This window comes from Dendrobates tinctorius, unplaced genomic scaffold (genome assembly GCF_039654945.1).
Source record: "Dendrobates tinctorius isolate UK_male_01 unplaced genomic scaffold, ASM3965494v1 ptg000310l, whole genome shotgun sequence".
Classification (NCBI taxonomy): Eukaryota; Metazoa; Chordata; class Amphibia; order Anura; family Dendrobatidae; genus Dendrobates; species Dendrobates tinctorius.
In genome coordinates, this window is record NW_027361977.1 from 398,444 (window position 1) to 411,461 (window position 13,018).

Sequence of the window (13,018 nt, forward strand, 5' to 3'; positions counted from 1 at the left end):
GAGCTGCTGCGCCGCAACAACGGAGGATGCAGGAACGTTCAGCGATGGCACGAGGAGGGTGAGTATAACAGAGGATGGGGGAGCATGGAGGAGGATGGAGGAAGCACTGAGGAGGATGGGGGAAGCACTGAGGAGCACGGGGGATGGGGTAAGTACTAAGGAGGACAGGGGAAGCACAGAGGAGGATGGGAAGCACAGAGGAGGACAGGGGGAGCACTGAGGAGGACGGGGAGAGCACTGAGGAGGACGGGGAGAGCACTGAGGAGGACAGGGGGAGCACTGAGGAGGACGGGGATAGCACTGAGGAGGACTGGGAGAGCAAGGAGGACTGGGGGAAGCACAGAGGAGGACGGGGAAGCACAGAGGAGGACGGGGGAAGCACAGAGGAGGATGGGGGAAGCACAGAGGAGGATGGGGGGAGAACAGAGGAGGATGGGGGGAGAACAGAGGAGGATGGGGGGAGAACAGAGGAGAATGGGGGAGAACAGAGGAGGATGAGGGAGCACAGAAGAAGCACTGAGGAGGACAGGGGAAGCACTGAGGAGGACGGGAAGCACTGGGGGGGGAGCACAGAGGAGGATGGGGGGAGAACAGAGGAAGATGAGGGAGCACTGAGGAGCACAGTGGAAGCGCTGAGGACGGGAAGCACTGAGGAGGACAGGGGAGCACTGAGGAGCATGGAGGACGGCAGGGGAGCATGGAGGAGGACGGGGGGAGCACAGAGGAGGATGGGGAGCACGGAGGACGGGGGAGCACGGAGGAGGACAGGGAGCTGAGCCATATATAGAAGGATGGGACGGGGGAGCCGAGCCATGCATACTGTGAGGGGGGAGAGCAACACAGAGCAGGACAGGAATGAGGGGATAATGCATACTCGGCTTATAATTGAGTCAATAAGCTTACCCAGTTTTCCGTGGCAAAATTAAGTGCCTCGGCTTATACTCGAGTGTAATGTACGAGGAATGGTGTAAAAAATAAATAATACCAATTCTTCACCTGCTGTTGATTTTATTTTCATTGTGCCTCGAAGTAAGGCTTGCGCTTGCACCGGGATTTAAGTGTAAATCTCTGAAATACATGATTCAGACAGGAACCCCCGGCGGAAGAATCTCTATAATGAGGCAGATGGAGGTATTGTGGGTGCCGTCAGCCACCTATGATCTGCTGCTGTTGTCATTTCAGGCATGCATAAAAGCGTGGTCTGCGCAGTTTTGTGCACTTCTGAAAAGAACAACACTTAACAGAGACCAAAAGGAGTCCAGAGTAACTCTACTGCTTCATTATAGTAACTGGATCCCTTGGGAGTTTCATCTGAATCATGTCACTCACAGATTTAGATGTAAACCCCCAAAGTAAGTGCTCAGCGTAGAGCGCAAGATAAATGCTATCTAAAACTTTCCCCAAAAAAGCTTCAAAGCAATCCACAAAAAAAACAACAAGTCACCACTCAGGTCCGTCATCTGTTATCGGTAATATAGGGGGCCTCCATGTTACTGGTAGTACAGTGCTCTGGTAAATTGAAATTGCTCCTTGACCCCCCAAAAGAAATTCAGCAAATTCTTAGCGCCCAAATCCAAATGCCCCCTCCATTCTGAGCCCCACAATGTGCCTAAACCACATTTAGCGCCCACATGTTTGGCATTTCTGTAGCGATGACAGCCCGCCTAATTTATGGGTGTTTCTCTCCAGAAGCATGAGCTGGTCACTACAACGCACTGGTTACTACATCTGCAGTTTGCAATTTATACTCAGCAACATACAATGTTGCTGGTTTCTGGAAAGCAACTCTGGAGTCAAATCATTATTACACCTGTAGATAATTTCCCAAAGGGGTATAATTTCCCAAATGGGGTCACTTGAAGGGGGACTCTGCTTTTCTTTTTTTTTTTATCACATAGGGGCTCTGCATACAGAGTCAGCAAACTATTCTAGTAAAATCTGCGCTCCAGGAGGCAAATAGCGCTTCGACCCTCCCAAGTCTCGCCGTATAGCTAAGCAGTACTGTACAGCTAGGTATAGGGTATGTCTACATTCAGCAGAAATTGTGGGACAAATTTTGGTGTCATTTTTGACCATTTTACAGTTTGAAAAATGTAAAATCTGGGGCTAAAACTTAGATTTCATAGTAAAACTGTAACTATTTTTTCTTTACTGCCCAATGGTATAAATTTCTGTACCCCTAAATGAATTCATTGAATTAATTCTGTCAGTGTGACATGGCACTCTCAAATCAGTCCAGCAGAATCTGAACTCCAATATGGAGCTTCTTCCCTTCTGACCTTTGCACTGTACCTCATAGGTAGTTTTCAACCACATAAAGGGTATTGGTGTACTTAGGTGAAATTGCACAACATTTTTTGGGATCCAGTTTGTCCTGTTACGCTCGTGAAAATAAAATGTATTTTTTTTTTTTTATTTTCACAGCTCTAAGTTACAAACTTCTGTGAAGCACCCTGGAGGTTCAAGGTGCTCACCACACATCTAGATACATTCCTTGAGTTGTCTAGTTTCCAAAATGGGGTCACTTGTGGGGGTATTACACTGTTTAGGCACATGAGGGCTCTCCAAACATAACATGAGAGCCGGAGACCATTCCATCAAAGTCTGCGTTCCAAAACGTCTCTTCTTCCTTTCTGAGGCCTGCCATTTGCCCAAACAGTAGTTTTCCCCTCACATATTGGCTGAGTACTCAGGAGAAATTACACAACAAATTTTGGGTTCCATTTTCTCCTATTAACCTTGCGAAAATAAAAAAATTTGGGGCTAAAATAACATTTTTAGGCTTAACATATGATTTTGTTATTTTCATGGCTCTACGTTATAAACTTCTGTGAAGTACCTGGTGGTTCAAGATGGTCATTACACATCTAAATAAGTTCCTTGAGGGGTCTAGTTTCTAAAATGGTGTTACTTGTGAGTTTCCACTGTTCAGGCACATCAGGGGCTCTTCAAAAGCAACAAGGCATCTGCTATTTATTCCAGCAAATTTTACATTCATAAAGTCAAATTCATAAAGTCAAATGGCGCTCCTCCCCTTCCGAGCCCTGCCATGCATCCAAACACATATTGGGTATCGGTATACTCTAGAGAAATTGCATAACAATTTGTATGGTGCAAATCATCCTGTTAGCTTTGCAAAAATGCAAAATTTTGGGCTAAATTAATATTTTTATGGGAAAAAAACTGCAGCAGCAGCAAAATATTTGGATTAATTTACGCTACCTGGGCAATTGGGGCCACTCACTGTGCAGCATTATACGGAGCCACTCACTTTGCAGCATTATAAGGGGCCACTCACTGTGCAGCATTATAAGGGGCCACTCACTGTGCAGCATTATACGGGGCCACTCACTGTGCTTCATTATAAGGGGCCACTCATTCAAAAATTGTGCTGATGTAAAGTAGACGTGTAAAATTTTATTTATTAACTATTTTATATGACAAAACTCTGATTTAAAGGCATAATAAATAGAAGTCATATAGAAGAAATGTTACCACTATCAATGAAGTACATTACGTCTAGAAAAGACATTCTCGTAATCATTGGGATTTGTTGAAGCGTTCCAGAGTTTTTATCTCATAAAGTGACACCGGTCAGAATTATGAAATTTGGCTTGGGCGTAAACATGCTGGGGGGGGGGGGTGTTAAGAATAAAAAGTAAAAAAAAAATGATGAAAAATATGAAATAACAGTAAACACAAATTCAAATCATCCCCCTATTTGGTATCATTGCGTTCGTTAAAGTTGTATCTATCAAAATGTAAGATAAATTAATCCGATTGGTAAATAGTATAACAAAAAAATCAAAATGCCATAATTTCAATTTCAACGAACTTGCAATTGTTTTTTTTTTCCATTTTCCAATACACTGCATGGTAAAATGAATGGTGCCATTCAAAAGTAAGACTCGACCCACAAAAAAACAAGTCCTCATACAGCTATAGTGATGGAAAAATAAAAAAAAGTAATGGCTTTTGAAAGAAGGGGAGGAAAAAACTGAAAATGCCCAGGGTGTGAAGGTTTAAAGAGAACCTGTTAACACGTGTAATGTAAAGTAAAAACATGGCTGTAAAGGTATTATAATCTAGATAAATTGATTTTTCTGGTGAAGAAATCTTTTGTTGTGTTTTTTAATCATTTTAAGTTTTCTACTAATCAGATCTTGTGCACAGTAAAACTGACTGGCAGTATGATTCTCCAGGTTTGTACGAGTACGCAGACACCAAACTTGTGAAGGTTTTTTTTTTTATTTAAGCAATGGAAAAAAAATTGCAAATTTGTAAAAAAAAAACAAAAAAAACAAAAAAACAACCCAACAACTTTGCTTGTGACGTTATTTTCCGAGACCTGTAACGCTTTCAATTTTCAGGATACAGGGCTGTATGAGGGCTGCTTTTTTATTCACCATGATCTGCTGCTTTTACTGATATCATTTTAACATGGGATAAATACAATGTTTGATGACCACTTATTGAATTTTTTTTTTACTTTTGTTGTTAGTCCCCTTAGGGAATTGAAGCTATGATTGTATGTTTGCTTGTGTTACACATTGATGCACTGGTATGTATACAGAAAATCATAATCTCCACTGAATACCAGCTACAGGCTGGCTTTCACAGGAGAACACCCAGGACAAGCACGGAGGTCTTCAGCAGTCCTACGGCTGTCATGACAAACCATCAGCGCCTTGCAATCACATCACAAGCAATGGGCAAGTGGAATGATGAGGCCCCTTGCTGGAGCATGTTAAATGCCGCTTTCAGAGGTTGACAGCAACATTTAACAGGTTAATAGCTGGACGCAAAGCTCCACCCGCGGCTGTCGAAGGCACTTGATGACTGATTAAATCAGCCATCATTTGCTGGGAAGGACACGGGGTCGGATTATCAGCCAGCATCAAATTCAGGGACACGACATATTTAAATGTCTGTCATATGTCATGAAGGGAATAAAGAACCACAAAGCAGATTTCTGTGCCAAAGATATCAATTTAATCTGTGTTACTGCACAATACAAAATTGTGCTGTACTCTTTAAATCCCCAAAATTTATATTCATGACTAATCTATGGCCAATTTCCCTCTTCAAACAAATTTTACTCTTAGAACAATGTATTTGCTTTCCAGCTGACAACTCTAGTTGTGACAGCTCTAACAAGGCAGAAATCTTATACAGTAAACCGGAAAAGTGACAACCTGTACAATAATTAAATGGCTAAATTTACTAATTAGCCAAGATGTACATACCAACTTAACCACGTAGTGTTGAAAATGCCTAAACCAATTTACCATGCACACAGGTATCAGTTTGTTAAAAAGAAGCACAGACAGGAAATATAGCAATTTTCACCAGCTGACACAAGGGGTTCAAGCATAACAGAGAAATTAGGGTGGGCTCACAGTATGGTGGTGTGACACAATAGAACTGCTCAGTGTCAGTGAGGTTGATTTCACAGGTGAAACATAATCAAGAAATATGTTTCAACTGTAAAATCCACATAGGCAATAACTGTACCTCACAATTATAGCCATTGTGTCGAGTACCACACTACTGCTCGTGTGAACCCTGTATGATAACTATTGATCTCATTCTCTGCTATGGGCATCACTGGCACTTTTCCTGTATAGATATAAATAAAAAAATATTTCAAGACCTTGGTAATTTGGGTGATTTGCTTGCTCTTGTAATCTTTGGAGATTTCTTGGCCGCCCAGTCATCACTTAATTCGATGTCACTGGAGTCAGAACAATTACAGCTATCAATAACCGTTGAAATCAATCCATTGCTGTAAATTTCATCTGGCAAAACAGAAAAACAAAACATGAAATATTTTAAGGTAGGGCATCTCATGTTCAAATAATACAGACCTTGCTCTAATTACTGAGCATACAAACAATCCATCCCAGCTACTTGAAACCCACTATGTATGACTCTTGCTTATGATATCGCCGGCTTGTTCCTAAGAATCCAAAATCCCAACCATCATAGTTAACCTATAGTTGGCACAGAACCCGATAAAGAAAAGCAAGGAAACAAGTCCGACAGGAAAATTGTGGGATTTTTTTATTCTTTCCAGTACTAGGAAGAACATTTTGGACATTAGAACAATAGTGAATTAAACCTGAATATTATTAATTAAATACATAAAATACCACTTTCCCCATGTATGATTACTGCTTTCCACATATCCCAGCACAGTTACATAATATGATCGACTTAAATGTTTAGCTCAAATTCAGTATATCCTCCATAGCCACAAAGCCAAGCTGGAAAATGTTAAGGTAAATTTAGGACTCTGGGATTTAAAAAAGAAAAAAAAAAACTTTTCAAATTGTAAAAATCAACTTTATTACCTGCGTAAAAAAAAAATAAAATTGTAGACTGTCTGGTAGCAGGTGCAAATGTTGGGTGTATTCAGCAACACGTCCACAGGTAATGATTAAAATCAAAGTCCTCTATTATTCTATGTTACAATTAAGGATTAAAAACATTCTTGAAAAATAGTATAAAAAATATTCGGGATGAACCTTAAGCATTTCAAGCAATTCAGTTCTTATTCATAGTACAATCTCAATATGTATAGAATGCATTTGATATCTAAATAAAAAGAAGTAACGTTTTGTGCATTGAAAAAAATAAATAAAATAAAAACTTCTTTTTTCTTCCCCTCCCCTTCCCTTTATAATAAACTAGCTGAAGAGCCCGGCGTTGCCTGGGCATAGTAACTAACTGTGGTTGGGGCGTGGCCTAGCATTCCACATGAGCAGACTGCTTTCAGGACTCCTCTTGCTCCTGATTTTATCTGGTCAAAAGTGCCTGCAGAGTACCGGTACTGCCCTATGTCATGGTTTGAACAGGGTTCTTGCCCTGCACTCACAGGGTTAAGTGTTCGTGGCCTCTTTCTGGATCTGGGAGGGGTATTTATACTCACTCTTTACCAGGGTTCTCTGTCAGCTATACTGTTGTTCTGGTATGTCTGACCCCTGGTGTGCGTGTATTCTGCGTTGCTTTCTTGCTTCCCATGTATGACCCGGTCCGTTCCCTCACTCTGTACTTCATCTCTCGTTTTGGTACTATTGTCTTTTCTGGTTCTGACCTCCTGGCTTGGCTATCGTTACTCCGTTACAGTTTGTCCCTATTGTACCGTCTATTGCCCGTTCTGGTTTTCTGATCTATTGCTACGTCCTGACTATCCATTCTGTCTAACCCTTTGGTACTGTATTGCTATCTCGTGCTTTGACCCGGCTTGATCTGGTTTCTGTCTCTGTCTATGCCCCTTGGTAACATTGCCCTGTAGTTACCTTTCTAGGAGTTTCACTGCAGCTCCTGGCTCTGTGGAGCTGAGGCCATGCCCCCAGCAGTCACGTGCTTCAGGTCCTGTGAGCTTGGAGCATGCATCGTCACCACTGAGACCCCGCTCCGCAGGTATCTTTGTGCACAGTCTTTCTACTCAGGACACGCGCACTGGCTCAGTGAGCAAATACAGTGCAGTGTTCCTGACATTATAGCTGACCTTTTCATTTTTTTTTTTTTCCTCTGAAGAGAAAAAAAAAGTGTGTTATCCTCATGGATCCCATACAAGCTTTGGCTGATCAGGTCAAACACCTGACCCAAATGTTCTACAAACTTAATGTGGAACAACGCACGATGGCCCATACCCAGCAACAGTTGGTGGATACTGTGCAGGGGGCTGTTGCTGCAGGGGCTCCTAGTGTTGGGGATAGAGATGTGTCATTGGCATCCCCTGAATCTCCGGTCAAATTGCCAGACCCTTTCTCAGGGGATAAAAGGGAGTTCAGGTCGTTCAGAGAAGGATGCAAGCTTTTTTTTTCTCTGAGGCCCTGCTCCTCCGGGGATGAGTTCCAGAGGGTGGGGGTCGTCATTTCCCTACTTCGAGGGGCTCCACAGGCATGGGCTTTCTCTCTCTCTTCCTCTGCTCCTGAACATATGTATGTGAATTTGTTCTTTGAGGCTCTGGGCCACATTTATGATGAGCCTGATAGAGTGCGTCTGGCAGAGGATATGTTGATGAGTGTGACACAGGGGAGGCACTCTGCTGAATGGTACTGCTCTGAGTTCAGACGCTGGGCAGCGGAGGTCTCCTGGGATGATGCTGCCCTCTGAGGTTTGTTCTGTAGAGGCCTGTCCGAACGTTTGAAAGATGCTCTAGCCCTTCATCCTCCACCGGATTCTTTGGAGGACGCTATGATCCAGGCTGTCCGCATGGACCGTAGGCTGCGGGCAAGAGGGGTCATGCTGCAGGAGACCCCTTTATTCTTCAATCTGAGAGACTCTGTATCTACTCCTGAGCCCATGGAGGTTGGTGCCACGTCAATGGAGGAAAAAGAGAGGAGACGCCGTAGAAACAACCAATTGTGCTTTTACTGTGGATCTGCTGGACATTGGAGAAGGAACTGTCCTTCTTGCCCTTCTTCAGTGAGGCCATCAGGAAAACGACTGAGTCTAGGTAACAATCTAAGAGGTTGACCAGACTCCCAGGTACCCTTTTCCTCATTTACTAAAATTCAGCTTCCGGTAGAACTAGAACTTGCAGGCGGTCCGGTTGGGACTACCGCCTTTGTTGACTGTGGTTCTTCTATTAATCTGATCGATGCCAAAGTTGTAACTTTTCATTAGATAGGGTCAGTCAGGTTAAAAGATCATGTTAAAATTGTGGCAATTGATTCTTGTCCTATCACCCAGGAGGGAATTTATTTCATGACTGATACCTTTTCGCTGAAAGTGGGTTCCACTCACGTGGAAAAATTAAGGTGTTTTGTTCTAAATAATCTGCCGGCTGGACTGGTACTGGGTATGCCTTGGCTTCAACGTCACAATCCTACTATTGACTAGGTCACGGGGGAGGTCATTCAGTGGGGTTGTATGGCTAACGGTCTATGTTGTAACTTGACAACTCTTGTCACCCCAGTAAAATCTGTGTCAGTGTCGTCTGTCGATGTGGAAAATATTCCGGAGTACCTGAAAGATTTTGAAGACGTATTTTCTGAAAGTGAGGCTGAGGCGCTACCACCACATAGACCCTTTGATTGTGCCATTAATCTAGTCCCTGGAGCCAAGTTACCCAAGGCTCGCCTGTTCAATTTGTCCGGTCCCAAACGTCTAGCCATGAAGGAGTACATTACCGAGAGTCTCCGCAAAGGGCATATTAGGCCTTCTGTTTCACCTATGGCGGCGGGCTTCTTTTTTGTTAAGAAAAAAAGATGGTGGTTTGCGGCCGTGCCTCGACTTTCGGGAATTAAACAAAATTACTGTGAAAAATACATACCCTCTCCCCCTAATTCCTGATCTATGTAACCAACTCACCGGGGCCAAGTGGTTCTCTAAACTGGATTTACATGGTGAATACAACCTTATAAGAGTCCGGGAAGGGGACGAATGGAAAACAGCATTCTTGACGACTGAAGGGCTGTTCGAAAACTTGGTTATGCCCTTTGGTCTCACCAAACGCTCCTGCTGTTTTTCAGAATTTTATTAATGTAATTTACTCTGATTTAATTGGTCGTTTTGTGGTCATCTATTTGGATGAAATTCTGGTGTACTCGGTGGACAGTCAATCTCACTTGCACCATTTGCGGATGGTTGTCCTGAGACTGAGGGAGAATCATTTGTATGCCAAGTTGGAAAAATGCTCATTTTTCATGCAAGAAGTATCCTTTCTGGGGTTGATTGTGTCAGGGGAGGGGTTCCGCATGGATCCTAAGAAGGTCCAGGCTGTTACAGATTGGGTGCAGCCTCATGACTTGAAAGGGTTGCAGCGATTTTTAGGCTTTGCTAACTTTTATAGGAAATTTATTAAGGGCTTCTCGCAGGAGGTAAAGCCTCTAATGGACCTCACTCTCAAGGGAGCTGATGTAAAAAATTGGTCTGTAGCTGCAAAAAATTCCTTCATGACATTAAAAAGTGCTTTTCTTCAGCCCCTGTACTGGTACAACCCGACCCGTTGACGCCTCGGAAGTAGGGCTAGGGGCAGTTTTGTCTCAGGGCCCTCCTACCCTTACTAATCTGAGGCCTTGCGCCTTCTTCTCTAAAAAATTTTCCTCTGCCGAGAGAAATTACGATGTCGGCAATAGAGAGTTGTTGGCGGTAAAGTTGGCTTTTTAAGAATGGAGGCATTTTCTGGAGGGTGCTATTCATCCCATTACAGTCATCACTGATCACAAAAATTTGGCCTATATCAAGTCTGCCAAGAGAATAACCCCCAGACAGGCTCGGTGGGCGCTTTTTTTTTCTCGATTTCAGTTTACCATCACAGTCCGCCCAGGATCTAAAAACATCAAGGCTGATGCCTTATCCCGAAGCTTTGATTCGGAGTTACCTCCAGAACCTCCCTCCTCCATTCTTCAGCCAGGAGTAGTGGTGGCCGAAATCTCATCTGATATACAGAGAGAGATTTTGGAGGCCCAGGCTCGGGATCCGGGTGGTAAACCCCCGGGTAAATTGTTTGTACCGGAACGTTTCCGTCTAGGACTTATGCAGGAATTTCACGATTCTATGTTGAGTGCTCACCCTAGGATTGCACCTACCCGGGGGGGCAATTGCGAGGGGTTTCTGGTGGCCCTCTATGGTTACAGATATTAAAAAGTTTGTGACTATATGTGGGGTGTGCGCTCGTTCTAAAAGTTCTCAGGTCCGGCCGGCCGGGGAGTACCAGCCTTTGCCAATTCCAGATAGACCATGGACACATTTGTCCATGGATTTTATCACAAATCTTCCTCCTTCCAGGGGCAACTCGGTGATATGGGTGGTGGTGGATAGGTTTTCAAAACAAGCCCACTTTGTACCTCTCCCCGCGTTACCATCTGCTGAAACCCTGGCCCGCTTATTTATGCAGCATATAATTCAGTTGCATGGAGTGCCTCTGAATGTGGTGTCAGACAGAGGGGTATGGTTTGTAGAAGGGCTGTTTGCAAAAAGCTGGGGATTTCGTTGTCCTTCTCCTCTGCCTACCACCCAGAGTCTAATGGACAGACTGAGCGCACGAACCAAACGTTGGAGCAGATTCTGAGATGCTTGGCCTCTTCCAGGCAGGAGGACTGGTGTGAGGTATTGCCCATGGCAGAGTTTGCATTCAACGGTCGTGTGAGTCAATCTACTGGGAAGTCTCCCTTTCAGATCAACTATGGATTTAACCCACATTTTGGAGAGTTTTCCCGCATGGATTCAGGTTGTCCTGGAGCTGAGGGTGCGACACGTCTTAGAATTCTTTGGCGGGAGGTTCAGAGGAATATTTCCAAGGCCCAGGAAAACTATAAGTGGTTTGCTGACAGGAGGAGGGGGTCAGGTCCAGCATTTGCAGTAGGGGAGAAGGTGTGGCTATCCACCCGCAATATCAAGCTTAAGATACCATCTATAAAGCTGGGCCCCAAGTTTATTGGCCTGTTGTGAGCTCATTTTCGGGTTTGCCTCTGGCTTCTGGTGAGGGTTATGGAGCTGGCTGTGCTGACAGAGGAGTAGTGAGTTCTCTATCTGGACTCCCTCTGTTGGTGAAGGGAGGTAATGAAGCTGATCTAAATGGCAGAGACCGGCCACCTGAGGAAGAGGACTGCGATTGGACATCAGGAGTTTTTGATTGGATTTAAGGCAGCCGACTCCCTAGTTTCTTGCTGGTGATTTTCTCCTGACTGTGGCTTCTGGTTTCCAGTTTGGTTCCTGCCTTCTTAAAGCTAAGTTTTCTCTGCTATTGTTCATATGAGTTTTTGTCTGGTTTACTTAGTTTTTGTGTTCAGCCAGCCCTGGCTGGGACTGGGCTGAATCCCCATTCTGTCTCTGATCAGTTGATCTCTTTTGCGCTGTCTTCAGAATATACCTGAGTGCTGATATACCTGAGTCTAACGACTTCAGGGCTTTTTTCTATCAGACGTGTTGGACATTTTTTGACAGGGTTTTTTGCGTGATTGCAGACAGCAGCTTTTCTTTCCTGTCCTTTCTAGTTAGTCAGGGCCCCATCGTTTGCTCAGCCTATCTTTCGATCTGTGTTTGTGTTTTCATCTTGTTTCACTGACAATACATGTTGGGGGCTGTCTATTGCTTTGGGGTCTGCTCTGGGGCAGTTTAGATTTTCCCTCTCTTTCTTTAGGCTTATTTAGTTCTCCGGCTGCGACGAGGCGTCTAGGACCACCGTAGGCACGCTCCACGGCTACTGCTAGTTGTGTGGATAGGATCAGGGGTCTGCAATCCGCAAGTTACCAACCTCTCCGGTTTTCTGGGCTTAGCTTGCTTTTTGTTTTTTCCTCCTCGGTGACTCATTCATAACATCGGCCCATACAAAGTTGTGGAGGTTGTTAACCCAGTAGTCTACCGACTGCAGCTGCCCACCTCCTTTAAAATTTCTGATGTCTTCCACAGGTCCCTGTTAAAGGGAATCTGTCACCCTTTTTTTCAGCTTGCAGCTGCCGGCATAGACATCGGGGGCTTATCTACAGCATTCTGTAATGCTGTAGATAAGCCTCAGTTGTAACCTGAAAGATAAGAAAAACACATTATATTATACTCACCAGGGTGGGCGGTCCGGTCCGGTGGGCGTTGCGGTCCGGTCCGACGCCTCCCTTCTTCATGCGATGACGTCCTCTTCTCCCGTCCTGTAATGGCTGCGGTGCAAGCGCACTGCTCTAGCCCTGTTGAGGGCAGAGCAGAGTCCTGCAGTGGCAGGCATCTGGAGAGGTCAACAGGGCAGAGCAGTGCACTTGCACCTCAGCCATTACAGGACGGGAGAAGAGGACGTCATCGCATGAAGAAGGGAGGCGTCGGACCGGACCGCCCACCCTGGTGAGTATAATATAACGTGTTTTTCTTATCTTTCAGGTTACATCCGAGGCTTATCTACAGCATTACAGAATGCTGTAGATAAGCCCCCGATGTCTATGCCGGCAGCTGCAAGCCGAAAAAAGGGTGACAGATTCCCTTTAAAGCCTGTGGGGACGGTGAGAGAGGATCCCTCATCAAATGCTCCGCCAGTGCTGGTAGAGGGGCAGCTGGAGTATGAATTAGGGCGCATTGT

General features: G+C 44.5%; 1 protein-coding gene across 12 annotated transcripts in view; it reads right to left on the reverse strand.

Moving 5' to 3' along the window:
• Positions 1-13,018, reverse strand: part of TULP4 (TUB like protein 4) — a 1,043,161-nt gene that overhangs the window by 150,498 nt on the left and 879,645 nt on the right. For all 12 annotated transcript variants that reach the window (XM_073560996.1, XM_073560990.1, XM_073560994.1 and 9 more), the window contains one exon: positions 5,654-5,798. In XM_073560996.1, the coding sequence (XP_073417097.1) occupies positions 5,654-5,798 (145 nt within the window). The remainder of the gene's footprint in view (positions 1-5,653; positions 5,799-13,018) is intronic.